Genomic DNA, 24,522 nt, shown 5'->3' on the forward strand with positions numbered 1-24,522 from the left:
TTCTTAAGTAGAACCTTAACCTCCACCAGGATCAAAGTGCCGTTGTGTTAATTCCGTTTGCTCGCTGCTGTGCAGAATTCACATGAGAGGGATTTGTATTCTGTTATTCACTCTGTCAGGGATGTGGGTGTCGCTGGCAGCCATGGTGTTGGTCACAAACTGCTGACGAGCCACTTCAGACAGCAGCTAAAGTGACCGTGTCATTCGAGGAACAAAGAACTGCAGATGCTGATTTATATAAAAGCACAAAATTGCTGGAGTAACTCAGTGGGTCAGGAAGCATCTCTGGAGAATATGGATAAGCGATATTTTGGGGCGAAAACCTTTTAGTTTAGAGATACAGAGCGGGAACAGGTCCTTCGGCGCACCAAGTCCGCGCTGACCATCGAACGAACACTATCCTACACACACTAGGGCCAATTTACAATTCACAGAAGCCAATTAACCTACAAATCCTGTACCTCTTTGGATTGTGGGAGGAAACCAAAGCTCCCGGAGAAAATGCACATGATCACGGGGAGAACGTACAAACTCCGTACAGATAGCACCCGTGGTCAGGATCGAACCTGGGCTGTAAGGGTTCTGGCTCTGCAAGGCTGCAACTCTACCACTGCGCCCCTTGATTGTGGCTCAATGGTTCTTTTATTGTCACGTGTACCAAAAGTACAGTGAAATACAGTGTTTTGCATATAGGCCAGTGAGATTATTGCCATACATAAAGACAATCCCCAATTAAGTATCCCATGCATGGAATTAGCCCACTGAGTCCATATGCAATGGTCACCAGATTTTGTCGCCATTTTAGACCGTCCAAGCTGCAGCTGCCCATATAGACTCTCCTGTCCAGACCTTCAGCCTTCAGCCTTCGTATTTTGACCCTAGGGCAGGTTTCATTCTGATAGATATTAAAGAACCAGATGCGTTTTTATAGCGATCGAACAGATTTAGAGCCACATTTACCAATGACACCACTTTAATTTCCAGATTTTTTAAAGAATTGTGCTTAAGTTATCTTAGTAAGATTTCAGTTCCCAGTTGATTGCAAGATTTAGATTTTTTTTTAGATTTAGAGATACAGCGCAGAAACAGGCCCTTTGACCCACCCGGTCCGCGCCACCCAGCGATCCCCGCACATTAACACTATCCTACACACCTTAGGGACAATTTTTTACATTTGCCCAGCCAATTAACCTACATACCTGTACGTCTTTGGAGTGTGGGAGGAAACCGAAGATCTAGGAGAAAACCCACGCAGGTCACGGGGAGAACGTACAAACTCCGTACAGACAGTGCCCGTAGTCGGGATCGAACCCGAGTTTCCGGCACTGCATTCGCTGTAAGGCAGCAACTCTACCGATGCGCCACCGTGCCGAGATGCAGCATGTTCACCGAGTCCACACCAACCATCAATCACCCGCTCATACTAGTTCTTTGTTATCCCACTTCCACTCCCCACATGCTAGTGGCTCTTTACAGAGGCCAATTAACCTACAAACCCACACGTTTTTGAGATGTGGTAGGAAACCGGTGCACTCGGAGGCAACCCAGGTGGTCACAGGACGAACATGCAAACTCCACATGGACAACATCTGAGGTCAGGATCAAACCTGGATTAAACCAGGATCAAAAAACAATATTGTATGGTGTCTCCCATCCGAACAAAATGATAAACCACACTAAAATGTTAAAAAAACAGCTTTTGACTTTATTTTTTAAAAATTCCAATATTCTCAACAAATCTGCTTCAAAAGAAATAGTATAGTGATACAGCTCACAAGAAAGCTTACTCAAGAATCCCTGCTCTATTTGCAATGTGAAAGTACTCTTTGCCACAAGTCTGTCCCGTCAGTTCAATTAAAAACACTCAATAATAAGGAGACACCTTTAAATATTCGGTTCCAGTTCTTCGATTAAAACAATCCCGCACCAGCTCTGAAGGGAAGAGCGTTGGTGTCTCAGAGCTTGAACCTGCTGCTCGCCGGCTAATGCGTGACCCTGACTGCGTGTGAGTTCGGCAGGGCCAGAACACCGAGCAGCAATGCTTTGAAGAGGGGTGGGGGAATTTCGGGGTGATTGGTCCATGATGGAGTTTCCTCGCTGAGTCTGCTCTTGGGAGGCTCAAGGGCAGGGGAGCGGGAGAGGGGGGAATGGGAAAGGAAAGACGGAAACCAATCTCCAACGCGATCAAATCAACCGCCATTGTAGCACACGTACCAGTCGCCAGTAACAAAGTGTCATGGGTAGATGGAGGCATCAGGGTGCCTCTGGGAAAGAACAATGAATGAAGTGCAATAATGGCCAGAAGAGGTAAGGACCAAGTGATTAGGGAGCGTTAGCACGGCTGACCTTGGGAACTGTACAAATTTCCTTTCTTCTTAACAAGATCATCGGAACCTATACAATATATTTGCCTTAATTCCCTCCAACCCCATTTCCAATAACATTTTTTCCCCAAATATTTAAAGCAATGACAGTGCATGTGTACCATAGAAGGGAGTTGAGGGTGAGCTCGGAGGGTCAGTTTGCAAATTTATATATAAAAAAAATCTTTACACAAGAAAAAAAAGTCCCTCAATTCCTCACTGCAGCGCACATGCAGAGAGGCTTCCTCTGTGCCCCATCTCCGTGTGTGTGTGTGTGTGTGCTTGTGTGTATGTAGGTGTGTGCGTACATGCACGTGTGTGTGTGCATGTGCATGTGTGTGTGTGAGTGCACGTGTGTGTGCGTCTGTGTGTGCATGTGTGTGTGTATATATGTGTGTGTGTGTATGTGTGTGTGTGCGTGCGCGTTTGTATGGGCATGTGTGTGTGTGCGTATGTGTGCATGTGTGTGCATGTGTATGTGTGTGCATGTGTATGTGTGTATGTATGTATACACATAAAGGGTGCTGGTTTCACTTCAGGCTGGGAACAGTAAGCAATGCTAAACGCAGCCTCACATTGGCAAGAAAGCTCCCTTGGTAAGAGCTTGTAAATTGGAAAGTATAAAAAAAGACGTGACCGGGAGCCCAGATGGTTTTCTTCCAGCAGTACGTTCAGGTTCAAACGATAGTCTCTGCCAACAGCCCAGTTTGCATCAAGTCATTGAGTGCTTAAGTCCCGACCGCAAGGTCCCAAGTTCTGAGTCCGCCGCTCTGAACTCCCTGCCTCGGTCGAGTGAGTGTTTAGTTTTGCTTTTTGTTTTGTTTCTGAGTGTGTCAGTCTTCAGGTGGGCTGCTAGATAGAGCACCACTTGGACGTGAGACGTTCCATGTCCGGAGGAGGGAAGTAGCTGCCATCGTCCGGCTCGGCCCACTTGACCTGTGCTTTCTGCTGGCTGATGATGGAGCATCGCTGCTGGCAGTCTCGGAGGAGCCTGTGGCCTAACCCGTCCTGCTCGCCTGGCTGTAGGAGGAGGAGCTTGGGCGAGTGGCCTGCGAGAAGGAAATACAAGAATGAATACACGGGGAGGCAAGAGTAATCCGTGAAAGAAAGCACAAACTGTTACACCCCGGTGGAAAAAAACGGGAAGTCGCCACAACTACTGACACGGTGACGCAGCGGTAGAGTTGCTGCCTTACAGCGCCAGAGACCCGGGTTTGATCGTAACAACGGGTGCTGTCTGTGTGGAGTTTGTACGTTCTCCCCGTGACGGCATGGGTTTTCACCCGGTGCTCTGCTTTCCTCCCACACTCCAATGAAGCACAGGTTTGTAGGTTAATTGGCTTCTGTAAATTTGTAAATTGTCCCTAGTGTGTAGGATAGTGTTAGTTTTCAGGGATCATTGGTTGGTGCAGACTCAGTGGGCAGAAGGGCCTATTTCTGCGCTGTAAATCTAAACTAAACCAAACTACTGGCGAGAAGATGGATATGGCCTCTCTGCTTCCAGTCTTCTTCCTCTGGTTTGTCCAATTGATCTTCCTCTGTAGAAGTAGCTGTGAGACGAGACCAGGTCCCTCAGGCACCAACCTCCCTTCGTTCCTCCCTTCGTTCCCCCTTCACCACCATAAGACGGTGGGTGATTTGAAGGCCACTCATCTGCACAAAGCATTGCTTCGCTTTAATCACCACGGCATAACTGATGAAATATTGGTTACCACCTTCCATCGCTTTCCTTTCAGTCGCCAAATAAGCATTAAACAGATGGTAACTCAGCCAGTTACACTCAACTACCACAATGCAGCACAGTGGCGCAGCTGGTAGAACTGCTGCCTCACAGCACCAGGGACCCTGGTTTGATTCTAACCTCAAGTGCTTGTCTGTGCGGAGTTTGCACGTTCTCCTTGCGACCGCATGAGTTTCTCCCGGGTGCTTTGGTTTGCTCCCACACCCCAAAGACGTGTGGGGGTTTGTAAGTTAATTGGTCTCTGTAAATTGCTCCTTGTGTGCATGAGAAAGTGGAATAAGTTAGAACTAGCGTGAACGGGTGATCGCTGGTCAGTGTGGACCTGGTGGGCCGAATGGCCTGTTTCCACGCTGTGTCTCTAAACTAAATTAAACATGCAAAGCAGATATCAAATTATTACCTATTCCTTTGCAGATGTTCACCTGAACTATACCCTCACACAGGGGTAAGAACAGCAAGCTGTATGAAGCTGTCTGAATTGTATTCCCCTTTCCAGAACAAGCAGGAGGCATCTGAGCAACTCAATGGAATAAATTTGTCAAGGCCTTGGAGAAATCCTGTAAAATGGCTCAGAACCACCAAGGGCATTTCTCACAGCGCTGCTTTTGCTAATTAAGAGATAAGCAAATAATACGGAGTTAAATAGTAGATTAATCTTTGTTAATAACTTCATGGATCCTTGCCATAGTATAAAAATTAGACATCAGAAAAGGTCACTTAAACCTCTTTCACTGCCTGTGATCATCTATTTATTAGCTTTGCTACATTCTCCTGATTACCTCTTGCACAAGAAAGCCTTGGACAGAGAAGGACATAAAGTGCTGGAGTAACTCAGCGGGTCAGGCAGCATCTGTGGAGGGAATGGACAGGCAATGTTTCAGGGCGAGATCCTTCTTCAGTCTGGAAGGTTCTGAAGGCTGTAAGGTTGGAGTGATAATGATTAGTCTTCACATACTGGGCTAAGAAATCAATCAGAACCCTGTTACTCCACTGGGGAGGTGCTGTATTGTGGATGTGATGATAAACCAAGAACTGTTTGTACTGTGAGCTGCACGTAAATGATCCCATAACCAATACCCAAAGATAGACACAAAATGCAGGATTAACTCAGCGGGTCAGGCAGCATCTCTAGAGAAAAAAGGAATTGGTGACATTTCGGGTCGAGACCCTTCTTCAATGTGTCAGAAGAAGGGTTCCGACCCGAAACCTTACCCATCCTTTTTATTTAGAGATGTTGTCTGATCCGCTACGTTACTCCAGTTCACTTTGTGTCTATCTTCGGTATAAACCGGCATCTGCAGTTCCTTTCTACACACCAATATCAGATGTGGGCATCATAGTGGCGCTCTGCAGCATCTAGAGCTGCTGCTTCACAGCACCAGAGAGTGACCTTCAATCCTGACCTTCAAGTCAAGTTGAGTTTATTGTCATGTGCACAAGTACAGTGAGGTACAGCAACAATGGAAATCTTCCTTGCACCATCATCACAGGCACATCGACTCAGACAATATACATAACATATTTTTATACATAAAAATCACACGCATAATTTGCAAGTTTAAAGACCGTAAAAAGGAAAGAAGACTTTGCAAAAAAAACGACATGAATGCGGCACAGTGGCACAGCAGTAGAGTTACTGGCTTGCAGCTTTAAACTCAATGGGTTACTAGGGGTATTTATTGCACCAATGTGTTGCACTAGTGCAAGGAAGTGAATTCTGCCTATTTCAGGGTATTACAAAGATTAACATCCGATATCTGCAAGTCTGGCACCATCAAAGTCCCAAGTGTGCCAGATTATTGGAGTTTGTCTAAATCTAGTGATCTTCTGAGTTAGATTCATAGAGTCGTACAGCACAGAAACAGGCCTATTGGCCCAACTGGTCCATGATGACCATGATGTCCCATCTAAGCTGGTCCCATTTGTCTGTGTTTGGCCCAAATCCCTTGAAACCTTTCCTATCCATGTATCAATTGCGGTGCAATACACATAAAATAATTTGCATTGCATTTGTATACTGACTTTTAAAATGTAATGTCATTCGACAAAAAGGTAATCATACTGCCAACCTAAAGTATTTTGAAATTCATTATTTAGTCATTTATAATGCAAGCGATGAAGTACTATTTTCTGATTGTAATTTACAATCAAATATAGGAGATATTTTTAAAATAAATTCTATTTTAGAAAAAAAGGTAATCTGAGGGTTGTACGGTGGCGCAGTGGTAGAGTTGCTGCCTTGCAGCGCTAGAGATCTGGGTTTGATCCTGACAACGGGTGCTATCAGTATGGAATTTGTACTTTCTCTATGTGACCACGTGGGTTTTCTCCGGGTGCTCCGGTTACCTCCCACACTCCAAAGACGTACAGGTTTGTAGGTTAATTGGCTTGGAAAAATTGTAAATTGTCCCTCGTGTGTGTAGGGTAGTGTTGGTGTACGGGTGATCGCTTGCCAGCTTGGACTCAGTGGGACCAAGGGCCTGTTTCCACTCTGTATCTCTAAACTAAACTAAAACTAAACTGCACACAGTAAGTGGATGTAAATGAATTATGTTAATTAATCTGTTCCAGGTGCAAAGGAAAACGCATGGCAAAGCTGCTGTTTAAATTTAGTTCACTGGATCACAAAACCAGAGCTTAGGAATGGTTCAGTTAGAGACAACTCAATTGAGCTATGATGTGTTATTTTTACTGGATGTATTAAAAATGATCCAGACCACCGAGGCACAAACAACACACATGCAAGCCAATGCATTTCAATGGGATGCAATATTTGTCCTTTGCAATCTCGGTTCCCCCCCCCCCCCCCCCCCCCCAGATATTGGCATCAGTAGCAGGCTGTAGCCGGCAAAACCACCGTGAATGCCTTTCTGTTCCAAAGCTTCAGCCCAGCGGTGGCAGCTGTGGCTCAGATGTAGCCCTCCCTCACCTCAGATGTCAGAAGGTTATGGGTTCAACTCCCACTCCAGACACACGAACATTCATTCCCAACCTGCCTTGCACAGCCCGAGGTATTATCTTTGTCAGATGACTCACCCCACCCTGCAGCGGTCCTTGGCAGCACTAAGGACTTCCGCCTCTTTCTTGCACTAGTAATGGGGTTATTGATTATTGAATGTTGTCCATTATATATGCGTATTATGTTGCAGGCCTGCAATAACAATCTTAAACTGGAAAGGGTGCAGACAAGAATTACGAGGATGTAACGCCTTTTTACAAGGAAGCCTCCCGGACGCATCGCGAGTGGCAGAAGCCTTCCGGACGCATCGCGAGCGGCAGAAGCCTTCCGGAGGCGCCGTGGCTGCCGCTGGGAAGCCGAGGCTGAAGCCTCGCGGGTCGACGGAGCCTGCGGCTGGGGCCTGGGTGGATGGAGCCTGTGGGTGGGGCCTGGGTGGATGGAGCCCGCGGCTGGGGCCTGGGTGGATGGAGCCCGTGGCTGGGGCCTGGGACGATGGCGCCCGCGGCTGGGGCCTGGGACGATGGCGCCCGCGGCTGGGGCCTGGGTGGATGGAGCCCGCGGCTGGGGCCTGGGACGATGGAGCCCGTGGCTGGGGCCTGGGTTGGTGCCATGGAGGCGTCCGGAGAGGACCCGGCAGCGTTAGTGCAGAGGTCATTGCACGATGCGATGTGTACGGCAGTCGATGAAGGCGCCGACCGACGGACGAGGACGGACACATGGAAGTGGGGACGCCGCTGCCGAGAGAAGGGACAAAGGAGGACCCGGTGTGGGGGGACTGCCATGTGGGAGGGGGTGGAGAACAAAGAGGGACCTGGCGAGGGGGGGTGGGGGGAATCTGCAACTTTGTAAGCGCTCTTTATGCATACCGTGGCAAGGTATGCAAGCAAAGAATTTCACTGTGACTTATCACATGTGACAATAAAGTAGTCTATTCAATTCAATTCAATTCAATTCTCTTCTATTCTATTCTATGTTGCCAGGACTTGAGGACCGTGCTATAGGGAGAGGTAGGGCAAGCTACGACTTTTATCCCTTGAAGCGCAGGAGGATGAGGGGTATTTTTATCGAAGAGTATAAAATCATGAGAAGAATAGATAAGACAAATGTGCAGAGTATTTTACCCAGAGTTGGGGAATCAAGAACCAAAGAAAATAAGTTTAAGGTGTGAGGAGAAAGATTTGATGGGAACCTGAGGGGCAACTTCTTCACTGAGAGGATGGTGGGTATATAGAACGAGCTGCCAGAAGACATGTTGAGGCAGGTACTATAACAAATTTTAAAGACATTTGGACAGGTACATGGATAGGAAAGGTTGAGAGGAATATGGGCCTAATGTGGGCAGGTGGGTCTAACATAAATGGGGCACTTTGGTCAGCATGGGTAGGTTGGGCCGAAGGGCCTGTTTCCGTGTTGTATGACTCTATGACTCGAATTTCATTGTTCCGTTATCAGTGCATATGACAATAAATCACTCTTGACTTTTGAAAGGAGCATATGAGGTATTAGTCAAAGAAATGTAAGAGCTATTTAATCATTCTTCTAGCCTTCATTTAACCCATCACCAACACCAACTCACTACAATGTGCATGGTAGTGTTGTGTGCAAGTTGTCTCCCATGTTTTCATACACTTAAAAAGTAATGAATTGTCTGCAGAATACGTTCAGCTTGTGCATCCTCTGCCATGAAAGATAAGGACATAAGGAAGTTCTTCTTTTCACCTGTCTTGAGCTCATTCTTTTCTGGAAGGATGCTTTTGAAAATCACACCTGCCAACTCTCAATGTTTCACATATCAGACCCTACTTATAGCAGGGTGACCAGAACTATAGACAGCACTCCAAATCTGGCCTTACCAACATCTTGCACAGTTACAAAATGACTTCTCAACTCCTAGACTCAATACCCTGACTGATGAAGATTTTATAAAGTGTACACAATTTCAGTGAAATCTACCAGTGTCTCTATATTGTAGCAGCTCTGACCATGACTGTCCAAGTCTTACACAAATGTCCACAAGCACAGCCGTAAACAACAGAAACTCTTCATGCCAAAACCATCTTTTGATCAAGGCATGAAAATGAAACCAAGTCACATGGAACAATCGAGGAAGAGAGTAGACACAGCGATGAAGAACAATAAAGGACAGCAAAGAAAATTCAATGTAAGTTTGGTGGAGAATGGGCAGCACGGTGGCGCAGCGGTAGAGTTGCTGCCTTACAGCGTCAGAGACCCGGGTTCGATCCTGACTACGGGAGTTATTTGTACGGAGTTTGTACGTTCTCCCAGTGACCTCGTGGGTTTTCTCTGGGTGCTCCGGTTCCCCTCCCGCACTTCAAAGTAATGCTTCTATAAATTATAAATCGTCCTTGGTGTGTAAGATAGTATTAGTGTACTGGTCACCCCTAGTCACGATCGAACCCGGGTCTCTGGTGCTGTAAGGCAGCAGCTCTTCCGCTGCGCTACTGTGCCACCCCCTCAACTATCTCAACTGTCCTTTCCCTGCACCGACACTACTCGACCCGTTGAGTTCCTCCAGCAGCTTGCTCGTTTCTCCAGATTCCAGCAGCAGCGGTTGCTTGTGTGTCAAAAATAAATCTTCAGAGCCAGGCCCCTTCAGTCATTTCCTGGGATGGACAGGAAATTCCTTTGCAACTATTTCTTCCATTTTGTTAATTAATTCATGAAGCTGTGGTGCGGCCATATGTGTACACCAGTGATAGGATCTTGAACAAGAACAACATCCCCAAGACTGGGTGCGATTTCCAAATCAGTTGAACTTCCTGAGGAGCAGACCCTGGTGGCACGTGGTGACAAAGTTTATGAATTAAATGCAACCATTTAGTTTATCCATGTCAACAAATTGGCAGAGAGGCCACACTTGAGTGGAGTTACCAGGAATAAGTGGTGAGGTAATGGCTCAATGGAGTGGCCATGTTAGATTGCAGAAGGCACCACTCAATGGCATGGGTATGTTTCAATGGAGAAACTACATCTCATTGGAGCAGCTATGTTTCAGTTAGAGATTTTATTTCATTGATTGCCACAATCCCGTCATCTTTACATTTCCATTCACAATAGCTGCACTTCCCACTTCAACCTGGAGTGTTGACTCTTCTTTTTCTCACAGAGGCGGCCATACCTATTGCTTGTCTCAAGCATTTTTTGTTTTTTATTACAGATTTATACTGATGCGTGCAGATACAGACACGCACTCACACACATACCCATGCACACACGCGGACACATGCAGACACACACACTCTGACACATCCAGACAAACACATACATGCAAACACACACACACGCAGACACACACACTCTTGACACATTCAGACAAACACATACATGCAAACACACACACACACACATGTGCAGACACGCACACATGCAGGCATGCACACAAATGTACATACAGACACACATACAAACAGATGCAGAAACGCACACTGCACATGCAGAGAGACACACACAAGCACAGAGACGTACACACATGCACACACACACAAATGCAGATGCAAGCACGCGCGCGCACACACACACACACACACACACACACACACACACACACACACACACACACACACACACACACACACACACACACACACACACACCCCCACAGGGCTGGTCTTCCCTCCTGGGTCATTGAGCAATTAAAGAAGTAAGCAACCCTCAAAACCCGTGTCCACAAATGCTTATCATTTTTACAGATTTTCTGGTCTTTTAATAACTTCTCCGAGCCTACATTTGTTATACAATCACCTCTTTCAGTTGGCTTCTCACCCGTTTTGTTATTACATCTATCCTGCCCTCTCTTTTTTGTTCTTTCCTCCCCTCCTACATTTCTCTGCAACTTAAAACCTGTCAACCTCCAACTTCCCCCATGCTTGTGCAAAACCATTGATCTCAAACGTTCCTCTCAGCATTTGTGGCTCGGTTTTTATTTCCATGACTGAAACCTAGTTTGTTTATTGTTGGAAAACATCCCGAACGATTTCACAAGAGTTTTTTTATGAATGAAGAAAAAGCTGTTGAGCCTAAGAGTTGAGTGTTCAGACTCGGGACCCATGTAGTGAACATAAAGAAAGTGGAAAGATGAAGAGATTTAGTAGAAGAATCCACAGGAAGGGTCAGTCAAAACCTGCAAATAATTAGGAAAGCCAACAGAATGTTATTGTTTGTCGTAGAGTCAGTCATACAGCAGGAAACAGACCCTTTGGCCCAGCTTGCCCTCACTGACTAAAATGCCACATCTTGCATTGTACGTTCACCCCATGACCTGTGTGGCTTTTCTCCGGGAGCTCTGGTTTCCTCTCATACTCCAAAGACGTACATGTTTGGGCGCTAATTGGCTTGGTAAAATTGTAAATTGTCCCTAGTGAGTCTAGGATAGTGTTAGTGTACGCGATCGCTGGTCGGCATGGACTCGTAGGCAGAAGGGCCTGTTTTTGTCCTGTATCTTTAAACTAAACTAAATCCACACTTGTCCTACATTTGGCCCATGTCCCTCTAAACCTTTCCTATCCATGTACCTGTCCAAGTGTCTTTTAAGTGCTGTTATAATACCTGCTTCAATTTACTTCTCTGGCAATTCGTTCTATATACCCAGCACGCTCTGTGGGTGGGAGTCGGTGACGGTGATTGGGAGGAGCCAAGCTGATCATCTCTTCATGGCAGAAGGTCACCCCTGGCGTGCCGCAGCGATACCTGACGGCAGGCCTGGCTCCCCCGCCCGCCCAGAGAGGAGTGAGAAGGAGGGGTGGTCAGCAGAACGGCTGCGGGAGGCAGCGCCCTGCCTTGATGGTGGAGTGGGCCACTGGAGGCCCTGCAGCTGCCTGGGGCTTGGCTGGACCGTGCGCTGCTCCACGAGGGTGAGCGCGTGTTCCGGATATGGTCTGCAATAGTGGAGCAGCGGTGGTGGACACCACGGCTACATTTGGCCAGGCCGACCCTGCAACGTCACCAGGACAATGGGCCTCCACGGTCAGGCCAAAAACCCTGCACTTACAATGTAGCCAAAAACTGGCAACTCTGTCTACTGTCTCAGTGTACTACTGCTGTACACTTGTATTGTGTCTGAGGTGCTTATCTAAGAGTATCTGCAGTATCGTGTTTCCGTAATAGATGAGCCAAACATTCATTGTGTGGGATCAGGCTGAAGATGTTAGCAACGTACAGCATTTAGTTCAGTTTAGTTTAGTTCAGTTTTGTTTATTGTTATGTATACCAAGGTACAGTGAAAAGGTTTTTGTTGAGGGAGAATAAAGGTCGACCTGACGTGGATACTGTGTGCACTTTGTAACTTTCTCAGCGCCCTGATGTGGCGACCACTTGCACACCTTAGGTCTGCAAGCAAAGAATTTCACGATGAATTGTCACATGTGACAATAAGTGTCGGAAAATAACTGCAGATGCTGGGACAAATCGAAGGTATTACAAAATGCTGGAGTAACTCAGCGGGCCAGGCAGCATCTCAGGAGAGAAGGAATGGGTGACGTTTCGGGTCGAGACCCTTCTTCAGACAGGCATGTGACAATAAAGGGTTCATTCATTCTCTACTTGTTGGTAGGATGGTTCAGTTGGCTGATGACAGCTGGGAAGATCCAATGATTGCCTAATCTTTTCACAGAAACTTTGCTCTTGTTTCACATGCCCAGTTCTCCCTACAACCGTTGTGTTACACCATGGAACACAAATAGGATCTTGTTCCCGTTCAAATCAGTTTTTAACAGTGGGGGAATGAAAACAAGGTCACACTGTCTACACTTCTCTGAAAGGGCTGCTACAAATAGCAACGCTTATCCATTGTCGTGATCCGTTTGCAAGCTCCAGCCTAGTATTATCAACCTAGAATGAACAGGACAGTATGCCCACTGTTTGAGATGCCTTCAGAAAAGGCCACAAGAAAGCAGCTTAAAACAAACAAAAAAAAGAATAACTATGGCCACAACTGGAGTCATTCACCATTCACTTGAGAGACGTACAGTCACCGACCGACAACTATGTGTAAAGCCTGTGAAAGAAGTCGCCAATTTTAGCTATCCCCCTGTGTACAGAGATTGTGGCTGTGAAAGGGATTCTTAGCCTCCTCTCCCCAGAGTTGGGCAATATTAGCATCATACAACAGAGAAACAGGCCCTTTGGCCCAACTCATCCATGTCAACATGCCTCGTCTAAGCTGATCCCATTTGCCTGCATTTGACCCAAATCCCCCCAAACCATCCGTACTCTTGTCCCTGTTCAAATTTATTTTACATTTTCTTACTGTATCTGCCTCCCTACCTACTATACCCACCATCCTCTGAATGAAAAGGTTGTTTCTCAGGCTCCTATTAAATCTTTCTCCTCTCATCTTAAACCTAAGTCCTCCTGTTCTTGATTACTCCACCCTGGGAAAAAGACTCCCTATCTATTCCCCTCATGATTTTATACACTTCTATAATATCACACCTCACCTTCCTGTGCTCCAAGTAGTATAAACAGTCCTAACTTACCCAACCTAACTTACCCAAGCCCATGGCCTGGAAATCTGGTATCATCTTTGTAAAAAAATTCTCTGCACTCTTTGCAGGTTAATTCAATTGAATTGAATAGGTTTATTGGCCAAGTATGTACACATCCAGTACAAGGAATGTGCCTTGGTGCTCCGCTCGCAAGTAACAACACAAACATACAGTAAACAGTTAAGAATAAAGCATAAAAATTAAAACATTAAGAATAGAACATTATAGTTTAAACATGTGAATGAAATAAAATACCAGAGCAATAGGAGGCTACAGACTTGATTATCGAGACCCTTCTGATCGTAGGGTGGCCCAAACTGAATACAATGGTCCAAATGCAGCCTCACCAACACCTTGTATAACTCTAACGTAATGTCCCAAATTCTGCACTCAGTACCCTGACTGATAAAGGCTAATGTACCAAAGGTTTTCTTTACCACCCCACTTACCTATGAAGCTGTTGGTTTCAGGGAACTATGTACGTGTACTCCTAGATCCTCTGTTCTACAACACTCTGCCCTGGTTTGACTTCCCAAATGCAACACCTCACAGTTATCTGAATTAAACTCCATTTGCCATTCCTCAGCCCACTTGCCCAGCTGATCAAGATCCCACAGGCAAAGTATAGCCTTCATTACAAATTTACAAGTGTTCACCAAACAGAACGTGGTCGTAGGGCAGGAGGGCAGCAGGATTCGGAGAGGAGGGGCAGGGAGAGAGGGTCTCAGACTCCTGTCAGAGAGAAGAGAACTTCAAAGTAGGCAGAGGCAGACTGTCCGTATAAGGGGAGGAAAAAATTATTCGCTGCGGGAGGACAGGGAAGGCCAGGTGGGATTCCTACCAATGCATCTCACACCCCAAGCAGACGTCTCCTATACAGTACAGCGAGTTACATGCATGTGAGGGCGTGGGTAGGAGAATTTAAAAAACTGTAACAAGGGATGGCACATTGGCACAGCGGTAGAGTTGCTGGTTTGCAGCGCCAGAGACCAGGGTTCGATCCTGACTACGGGTGCTGTCTGTACAAAGTTTGTGCGTTCTACCTGTGACTTTGTGGGTTTTCTCCGGGTGCTCCGGTTTCCTCCCACACTCCAAAGACATGCAGGTTTGCAGGTTAATTGGCTCCTGTGCCACCCTCTGGAAGCAAAGGATAGTTCTTCACTCATGTCCTTCACTCCCACTTGGTCTCCGTCTGACTACAGACATTCCTTTTGTCCGCCACACCTGCCCTCTTCTAAGTTAATGTGGACGGCGCTGAGACCTGGAGTCCAAGCCCTGCCTGGGCAGTGAAAGGAGCCTCACATGCTAACGGTCAGTTGTGCCTGTGGAAGATACTATGGTTCCCACATTGGCCTCATCGGTCACCTCAGAACCCACAAAAGTAGAGTGTAAACAACTTGTCCTCATTCATGAAGTTAGTGTCCTGAGGCCCAAAGAGAAGTTAATGTTGAGTCACAGATTCAGTCATACAGCACAGAAACAGGTTCTTCAGCCCAACGTATCCATGCTGACCAAGATGCCCCCTCCACACTAGTCCCACCTGCCAGTGTTTGCCCCATTATCCCTCTAAACCTTTCCTATCCATAAACCTGTCCATATGTCTTTTGTTTTATACTGCACCTGCCTCAACTACCTCTGGCAGCTTGTTCGCTCTTTAGAGCACATGGTATTGGGGGGTACGGTATTAACATGGATAGAGAATTGGTTGGCAGACAGGAAACAAAGAGTAGGAATAAACGGGTCCCTGTCAGAATGGCAGGCAGTGGTGAGTGGAGCGCCGCAAGGCTCGGTGTTGGGGCCGCAACTATTTACAATATATAGTAATGATTTAGATGATGAGATTAAAAGTAACACAAGCAAATTTGCAGATGACACAAAGCTGGGTGGCAGTGTGAACTACGAAGAGGATGCTAGGAGGTTGCAGGGTGACTTAGACAGGTTGAGTGAGTGGGCCGATGCATGGCAGATGCAGTATAATGTAGATAAATGTGAGGTTATCCACTTTGGCGGCAAGAACAAGGAAGCAGATTATTATCTCAATGGTGTCAGGTTAGGAAAAGGGAACTGCAACGAGACCTGGGTGTCATTGTACACCAGTCACTGAAAGTAAACATGCAGGTACAACAGGCAGTGAAGAAAGCGAATGGAATGTTGGCCTTCATAACAAGCATTTGAGTATAGGAGTAAACAGGTCCTTCTGCAGTAGTACAGGGCCCTGGTGAGACCACATCTGGAGTATTGTATGCAGTTTTGGTCTCCTAATTTGAGGAAGGACATCCTTGCTATTGAGGCATTGCAGCGTGGGTTCGCGAGGTTAATCCCCGGGATGGCGGGACTGTCATATGAGGAAAGATTGGAAAGACTGGGCTTGTATTCACTGGAACTTAGAAGGATGAGAGGGGATCTTATAGAAACATATAAAATTATAAAAGGACTGGACAAGCTAGATGCCGGAAAAATGTTTCCAATGTTGTGGGAGTCCAGAACCAGGGGCCGCAGTCTAAGAATAAAGGTAGGCCATTTAAACCTGAGATGAGAAAAAAGTTTTCACTCAGAGATTTGTGAATTTGTGGAATTCTCTGCCACAGAGGCCAATTCACTGGATGAATTTAAAAGAGAGTTAGATAGAGCTCTAGGGGCTAGTGGAATCAAGGGATATGGGGAGAAGGCAGGCACAGGTTACTGATTGTGGATGATCAGCCACGATCACACTAAATGGCGGTGCTGGCTCGAAGGGCCAAATGTCCTCCTCCTGCACCTATAACCATATAACCATATAACCATATAACAACTACAGCACGGAAACAGGCCCGTTCGGCCCTACCAGTCCACGCCGACCACTCTCCCTGACCTAGTCTCATCTACCTGCACTCAGACCATAACCCTCTAATCCCCTCTTATCCATATACCTATCCAATTTACTCTTAAATAATAAAATCGAGCCTGCCTCCACCACTTCCACCGGAAGCCCATTCCATACAGCCACCACCCTCTGAGTAAAGAAGTTACCCCTCATGTTACCCCTAAACTTTTGTCCCTCAATTCTGAAGCTATGTCCCCTTGTTGGAATCTTCCCCACTCTCAAAGGGAAAAGCCTACCCACGTCAACTCTGTCCATCCCTCTCAAAATTTTAAAAACCTCTATCAAGTCCCCCCTCAACCTTCTACGCTCCAAAGAATAAAGACCCAACCTGTTCAACCTCTCTCTGTAGCTTAAGTGCTGAAACCCAGGCAACATTCTAGTAAATCTCCTCTGCACCCTCTCCATTTTGTCGACATCCTTCCTATAATTTGGCGACCAGAACTGCACACCATACTCCAGATTCGGCCTCACCAATGCCCTGTACAATTTTAACATTACATCCCAACTTCTATACTCGATGCTCTGATTTATAAAGGCAAGCATACCAAACGCCTTCTTCACCACCCTATCCACATGAGATTCCACCTTCAGGGAACAATGCACAGTTATTCCCAGATCCCTTTGTTCCACTGCATTCCTCAATTCCCTACCATTTACCCTGTACGTCCTATTTTGATTTGTCCTACCAAAATGCAGCACCTCACACTTATCAGCATTAAACTCCATCTGCCATCTTTCAGCCCACCCTTCCAAAAGGCCCAAGTCTCTCTGTAGACTTTGAAACTCTACTTCATTATTAACTACACCACCTATCTTAGTATCATCTGCATATTTACTAATCCAATTTGCCACACCATTATCCAGATCATTAATGTAAATGACAAACAACAGTGGACCCAACACAGATCCTTGGGGTACTCCACTAGACACTGGCCTCCAACCTGACATACAATTGTCAACCATTACCCTCTGGTATCTCCCATTAAGCCATTGTTGAATCCATCTTGCAACCTCACTATTAATACCCAACGATTTAACCTTCTTAATCAACCTTCCATGTGGAACCTTGTCAAATGCCTTACTGAAGTCCATATAGACAACATCCACAGCCTTGCCCTTATCAATTTCCCTGGTAACCTCTTCAAAAAATTCAAGAAGATTAGTCAAACATGACCTTCCAGGCACAAATCCATGTTGACTGTTTCTAATCAGGCCTTGTTTATCCAAATAATTATATATATTGTCCCTAAGTATCTTTTCCATTAATTTTCCCACCACAGACGTCAAACTAACAGGTCTATAATTGCTAGGTTTACTTTTAGAACCTTTTTTAAACAAAGGCACAACATGCGCAATGCGCCAATCTTCCGGCACCATCCCCGTTTCTAATGACGTTTGAACTATTTCCGTCATAGCCCCTGCTATTTCTGCACTAACTTCCCTCAATGTCCTAGGGAATATCCTATCAGGACCTGGAGACTTATCTACTTTTATATTTTTCAAAAGTGTCCGTACCTCCTCTTCTTTAATCCTCATAATTTCCATCACTACTCTACTTGTTTCGCTTACCTCACATAATTCAATATCCTTCTCCTCGGTGAATACCGAAGAAAAGAAATTGTTTAATACCTATTTTCTATGTTTCTATGTTTCTATGTTCCATACACCCACCACCTTCTTCTAAAGGGAAGTTAGCATCTGGAGCCTTTGACTGTTGATGTAGAGACATGAGGTTGAATCCCACTGCTATAGTTGGGCATTAAATTCAAGTAATTGAAATCAACAGCACTGCAACATTATCGCATCACCTCTGCACGGCCCAGACTTTAGAATGGGATATGAACACATAGGACATTCAGTGTAAAGGATGGGTTGGGGTATTACCAACTGACCCAAGGCTGACTAAACCATACAAACCAGTCCCCCATCCCATCAACTTCATCTATACTTCATACTGCCTCAGGAAAGTAGCCAACATTATCAAGGAGACAAAAGGAACTGCAGTTGCTGGAATCATGAGCAAAACACAAAGTGCTAGAGTAACTCAGAGGGTCAGGCAGTCATGTGGAGGGAATGTATAGGTGGTATTTTCGGCCTGGACCCTTCTTCAGAGTCATTGTCATCCCAGTCATTCTCAACCTTCCCTCTCCCGTTTTGGCAAGAGATACAAAAGCTTGAAAGCACATACTCAACATCTGCATGATTCAAGATTTTGATCAGCTTCTCCAAGATTCAAGAACCTCTTCTTCCCCGCTGTGATCAGATTCTTGAATGGACTTCTCATTAGCTACAGATAAATTCTTGATCTTCCACTCCACCTCATTCTGCCCCTTGCACTTTTTTTAGAATCTGCACTTTCTCAGTAGCTGATACACTATATTCTGCATGCAACCAAAAGCACCCAGCCATGAAAACAAAGGTATGAAATGTGCATATTCAGCATCAAATACAAATCAAATACATTGTCAACTATACCAATTTTCATATTTTTAATTTTAAACCTTGACCCTCAAAGCTCTTGTATTTGATATTTCCATTCTGGGAAGTAAGTTCTGTCTGTCCATCCCCTCATAATTTTATTAACTACGATCAGGTCTCCACGTAATCTCCTTATAATTTAGACTTTAGAGATACAGCATGGAAACAGGGCCTTTGACCCACTGAGTCTGCACCGACCAAGTGTCACCCATACCCTAGTTCTATCCTACACACTAGGGACAATTTACAGAAGCCAATTAGCTTACAAACCTGCATGCCATTGGAGTGTGGGAGGAAACCAGAGCACCCAGAGAAACCACCTCTCTACAGACAGCACCCGTAGTCAGGATTGAATCCGGGTCTCTGGTGCTGTAAGGCAGCAACTCTACCGCTGTGCCACAGTGCCGTCCCTTATTGCAGTTTTCTGAATTATTCCACCCACACCCTCATAGGCACGTGCCTCGCTGTACTGTAGAGGAGACGACTGCTTGGGGTGTGAGCCGCTATGGTAGGAATCCCACCTGACCTTTCCTGTACGCCTGCAGCAAAGAATAGTTCTTTCCTCTTGTATGGACTGTCTGCCTCTGCCTACTCGAAAGAAGATCTCCTCCTCTCTCTGACGGGAGTTCTCTGAGACCCTCTCTCACTGCTCCTCCTCTCCGAGTCCTGCTGTTCTCCTGCCCTACCACTAAGTTGAGCCACTGTGTTGCCCAATGCACAAACAACAAGGTAACCTTGGTCACTCAGAAGACTACATCTGAAAGCTTTGTGTTTACCAAAGACCTCGCCCCACCCCCCCTCCCCTTAACCCCCAACCACCCTTCCTTATTCTTCTGCTGACCCTTTAGGTGATTCAGTCATGTGTGGCACCTCCACATCTAACCTCGTCACACAATGCACAGGCGTTCTCAACAGCTTTACCTGAATCTATGAGCTGTCACCTGCACCACTATGTACGGAGTCAGCCTGCATTTCCGCTGGATGAGCATCAATAGAAAGCAATGATCTTGTTTGGATTTGGAGGAATGATTTCGCTAGGAATTAATTTGGATTTATTTTCGAGGTCGCCCCTCCTCCCATACCTTGGGTTACCACTGATAAGTAATTCAAGTCCAGGTGGGCTCAGGAACATTGTCTGTTGTCAGAAGGCAGGGTACAAATATTTACTCGGAATCTGAATGTGGGACCACACTCTTTGCGAGAGAGATTAGACATCAGTTTGCTCGCACTCAGTGTTCACGACAACATAAGCCAATGACTACTCTAACCCCCCCGACATTCAATTCCGTTGACTTCAGTGTAGTGGATGGTGCAACTAGTCAAATATGAATTTAGATTCATAGAGTCATACAGCACGGAAACAGGCCTGTCGGTTCAACTCGCCCATGTCGACCAAGATGCCCCATCTAAGCTAGTCCCATTTGCCTGTACTTGGTCTATACCCCTCTAAACATTTCCTATCTGTGTACCTGGACAAGTGACTTTTAAATATAGCCGCAGTACCTGCCTCAACTCTCTCCTTTGGCAAGCTCATTCCATATACCCACCACCCTCTGACCAAAAAGGTTGCCTCAGTGAAGAAAGCCAATGGAATGTTGGCCTTCATAACAAGAGGAATTGAGTATAGGAGCAAAGAGGTCCTTCTGCAGTTGTACAGGGCCCTAGTGAGACCGCACCTGGAGTACTGTGTGCAGTTTTGGTCTCCAAATTTGAGGAAGGATATTCTTGCTATTTAAGGGTGTGCAGCGTAGGTTTACTAGGTTAATTCCCGGAATGGGGGGACTGTCGTATGTTGAAAGACTGGAGCGACTAGGCTTGTATACACTGGAATTTAGAAGGATGAGAGGGAATCTTATCGAAACATATAAGATTATTAAGGGGTTTGACAGGTTAGAGGCAGGAAACATGTTCCCAATGTTGGGGGAGTCCAGAACCAGGGGCCACAGCTTAAGAATAAGGGGTAAGCCATTTAGAACGGAGATGAGGAAAAACTTTTTCAGTCAGAGAGTTGTGAATCTGTGGAATTCTCTGCCTCAGAAGGCAGTGGAGGCCAATTCTCTGAATGCATTCAAGAGAGAGCTAGATAGAGCTCTTAAGGATAGTGGAGTCAGGGGGTACGGGGAGAAGGCAGGAACGGGGTACTGATTGAGAATGATCAGCCATGATCATAATGAATGACGGTGCTAGCTCGAAGGGCCGAATGGCCTACTCCAGCACCTATTGTCTATTGTCTATTGGATGTGGTGAGGACGTTTCCACTAGTGGGAGAGTCTCCCACTAGACTCTTCCACTAGTGGAAACATCCTCTCTCCACATCCACTCTATCCAAGCAAGAGGTGGTTTTCTCAAATAGGCAGCAAAATAAGATTATATAAAATAAACCCTGAGCAATAAATAACTATTTAGAAAATTTGTCAGCATTTATTTACAATATACATCAGACGCTGTGTCGGGGACCTTATGTTTCAATCCCGTTCTGAATTACACCCGCTCTGCAGTCCCTCGGGAATGGGCAATGATGTCAATTGTCCAAGTGCAATTTCATTATAAATTCAGTGAAGTGAAATATAAATATACTGTTTTCCTCCTCCAAGCGCAGGCTCGACGATCGCTTCGCTGAACACCTGCGCTCGGTCCGCATTAACGCAACTGATCTCCCGGTGGCCCAGCACTTTAACTCCCCCTCCCATTCCCAGTCTGACCTCTCTGTCATGGGCCTCCTCCAGTGCCATAGTGAGGCCCGCCGGAAATTGGAGGAGCAGCACCTCATATTTCGCCTGGGCAGTTTACAGCCCGGTGGTATGAATGTCGACTTCTCCAACTTCAGATAGCTCCTCTGTCCCTCCCTTCCCCTCCTCCTTCCCAGATCTCCCTCTATCTTCCTGTCTCCATCTATATCCTTCCTTTGTCCCACCCCCGACATCAGTCTGAAGAAGGGTCTTGACCCGAAACGTCACCCATTCCTTCTCTCCCGAGATGCTGCCTGACCTGCTGAGTTACTCCAGCATTTTGTGAATAAATCGATTTGTACCAGCATCTGCAGTTATTTTCTTATATGACTTATCTCATTTCTTATCTTATCTTGTCTTATCTTCTTTTTTTAATGACTTATCTTATTTCGACCCGAAACGTCACCCATTCCTTCTCTCCTGAGATGCTGCCTGACCTGCTGAGTTACTCCAGCATTTTGTGAAATAAATGATTTATCTCCATCTTCGCAAGTGCCTCAGACACTTGAGCATTCCGAGAAACATTTAGAAGAGAGACAGATAAAAGAGAGATAGAGAGATAAAGAGATAGAAAGAGAGAGAGAGGAGGGGGCGGAAAGATGTAAGCGAGATATATGTGGGCCCATATCTCTAGATATCCTCTCCCCTGACTCTCAGTCTGAAGAGGGGTCTCGACCCAAAACGTCACCCATTCCTTCTCTCCAGAGATGCTGCCTGTCCCGCAGAGTTGCTGCAGCATTTTGTGTCGATCTTTGGCCCAACCCTCAAGCAGTCAGCTGTGACACAAGTCAGGATCAGGGGCTTTGCATGCATGCAGCCACAAGCATGTGACTGCACCCTGTCTAATGAGTGCCCACATCTGAGGCACTTCAAGAGGGGCCTCACAGCTGAGGTCTGGCCAAAGGAAGGCAAGCCCAAGCAAAGTCTAATCCTGCCGCATAGCCCACGTAATCAAAGGCACAATCACAGCTCTCCCAGCTGCGGTTAGACTTCAAACAAAACGTCCGAAAAGAAAAGATTCCATCAGAGAAGAGACTAAGTTCCTATTGTGCCGACACCACAGCTGTTTCTTTATGCACCCAGCTCAAGGTAAATGTTTCACCGCCAACTCCACCCAACCCGTACCGAAGTGGCAATGGTCAAAGAGGCGATCACTTCACTTTGATTTAGGTTGGGTTGGGGACAGGAGATGAAAATAAGGAGTGTAGGAAGGAACTGCAGATGCTGGTTTACACCGAAGATACACACAAATTTCTGGAGTAACTCAGCAGGTCAGGCAACAGCTCTGGAGAAAAGGAATGGCTGACATTTCGGGTTGGAACCCTCCTTCAGATTGAAAGATAGAGAAGACCAGAACCGTCCCCCCCCCTGTTTTGTTCTGGCCTTCTCTACCTTTCAGTCTGAAGAAGGGTTCCAACCTGAAACGTCACCTATTTCTTTTCTCTAGAGATGCTGCTTGACTCGCTGAGTTACTCCAACATTTTGCGTCTATTGTTGATCGAAATAAAGAGTCTGACAATTTACCAAATGCTTATGACTCCATGTACCTTTGATACAACTTGTATAAATATACTCTTTTTCTCCCTCAGCAGGCATTGACTTATCCAGCTTCACAAGTGCCTCTGGTACTTTAGCATTTGAAATGTGTGAGCTAGACACTAACAGCAGGTAATTCCACAATGGGTTGGCAGGGGACAATGCTGGCTAGGTCTGATTCAGCCCTGACTCGATGTCTGAGAATCCGTTTCTCCCAGCGGCAAGCAGTGACTATTTGTTTTTGTTAAATTCAAATGCAAATGAACTTTAGCTCAAGAACTTCTAAATGTAAACACAAAGTGCTGGTGAAATTCAAAGGGGCAGGCAGCATCTGTGGAGGGAATGGAAGATGTTTTGGGAGAGATTGAGTAGGCTGGGACTCTATTCATTGGAGCACAGGAGAAAGAGGGGTGATCTTGTAGAGGTGTATAAAATTATGAGAGGAATAGATCGGGTAGATGCACAGAGTCTCTTACTCAGAGTGTGTGAATCGAGGACCAGAGGACATAAATTTAATAGGAATCTGAGGGGTTACTTTTTCTTACAGAGGGTGGTGGGTGAAGGGAACAAGCTGGATTGGGCAGGTTTGGAGGGATATGAGCCAAACGTGGGCAGGTAGTACTAGTGTAGCTGGAGCAAGTTGGGTCGAAGAGCCTGTTTCCACGCTGTATCACTCTATGACTATCCATTCTTCAGAAGTAGATCCTTCCATTTCTTCTTCAGTCTGAAGAAGGGTCCCAACTCAAAACATCATCTGTTCATTCCCTCCACAGATGCCGCCTGACCCAATGAGTTCATTCAACACGTTGTGTTTTGCTCATGATTCCAGCATCTGCAGTCTTTTGTTTTGATTGGATAACATACAAACAGAAGCTTTTCACTCTATCTCAGAACATGTGACAACATTAACCAAAACTAAACTCTGTAGAAACACAGAACTGCAGTGGCTGGTTTACACAAAAAGACACTAAGTGCTGGAGTAACTCAGCGGTTCAGGCAGCATCTCTAAAGAACACGGACCGGTGATGTTTCTGGTCAGCGCCTTTCTTCAGACCCCCTGCAGTCTCTTTCGCCTCTGTATCTTAGAGACGTGCGGCCCCAGGCTATTTAAGCAGAGATGGAAGGATACCTCAGATAAGAAGTGCATTAATGCAACAGAGGTTCAACCAAGAGGCTGCATCAGGTCACACCAGATCTCCAACTGCAGATCAGTGGGTGTGTAAACACCAAGCTTCCTGTTTGCTTCCAACAATCTACCTGACACATTGCTAACCACTTTCTTATTTGTTTACAAAGATAACAATGTTGGCTGGAGGCACACAAGATACAGGTCTACTCAGACGAAGCCCT

General features: G+C 46.0%; 1 protein-coding gene across 2 annotated transcripts in view; it reads right to left on the reverse strand.

Moving 5' to 3' along the window:
- Nucleotides 1-1,703: 1,703 nt before the first annotated feature.
- lef1 (lymphoid enhancer-binding factor 1) overlaps nucleotides 1,704-24,522 on the reverse strand; it is a 169,330-nt gene continuing 146,511 nt past the window's right edge. For both annotated transcript variants that reach the window (XM_078403682.1, XM_078403674.1), the window contains exon 10: nucleotides 1,704-3,412. In XM_078403682.1, coding sequence (XP_078259808.1) covers nucleotides 3,216-3,412 — 197 coding nt within the window. In that variant the 3' untranslated portion in view covers nucleotides 1,704-3,215. The remainder of the gene's footprint in view (nucleotides 3,413-24,522) is intronic.

Source organism: Rhinoraja longicauda, chromosome 1, assembly GCF_053455715.1.
Source record: "Rhinoraja longicauda isolate Sanriku21f chromosome 1, sRhiLon1.1, whole genome shotgun sequence".
Lineage (NCBI taxonomy): Eukaryota > Metazoa > Chordata > Chondrichthyes > Rajiformes > Arhynchobatidae > Rhinoraja > Rhinoraja longicauda.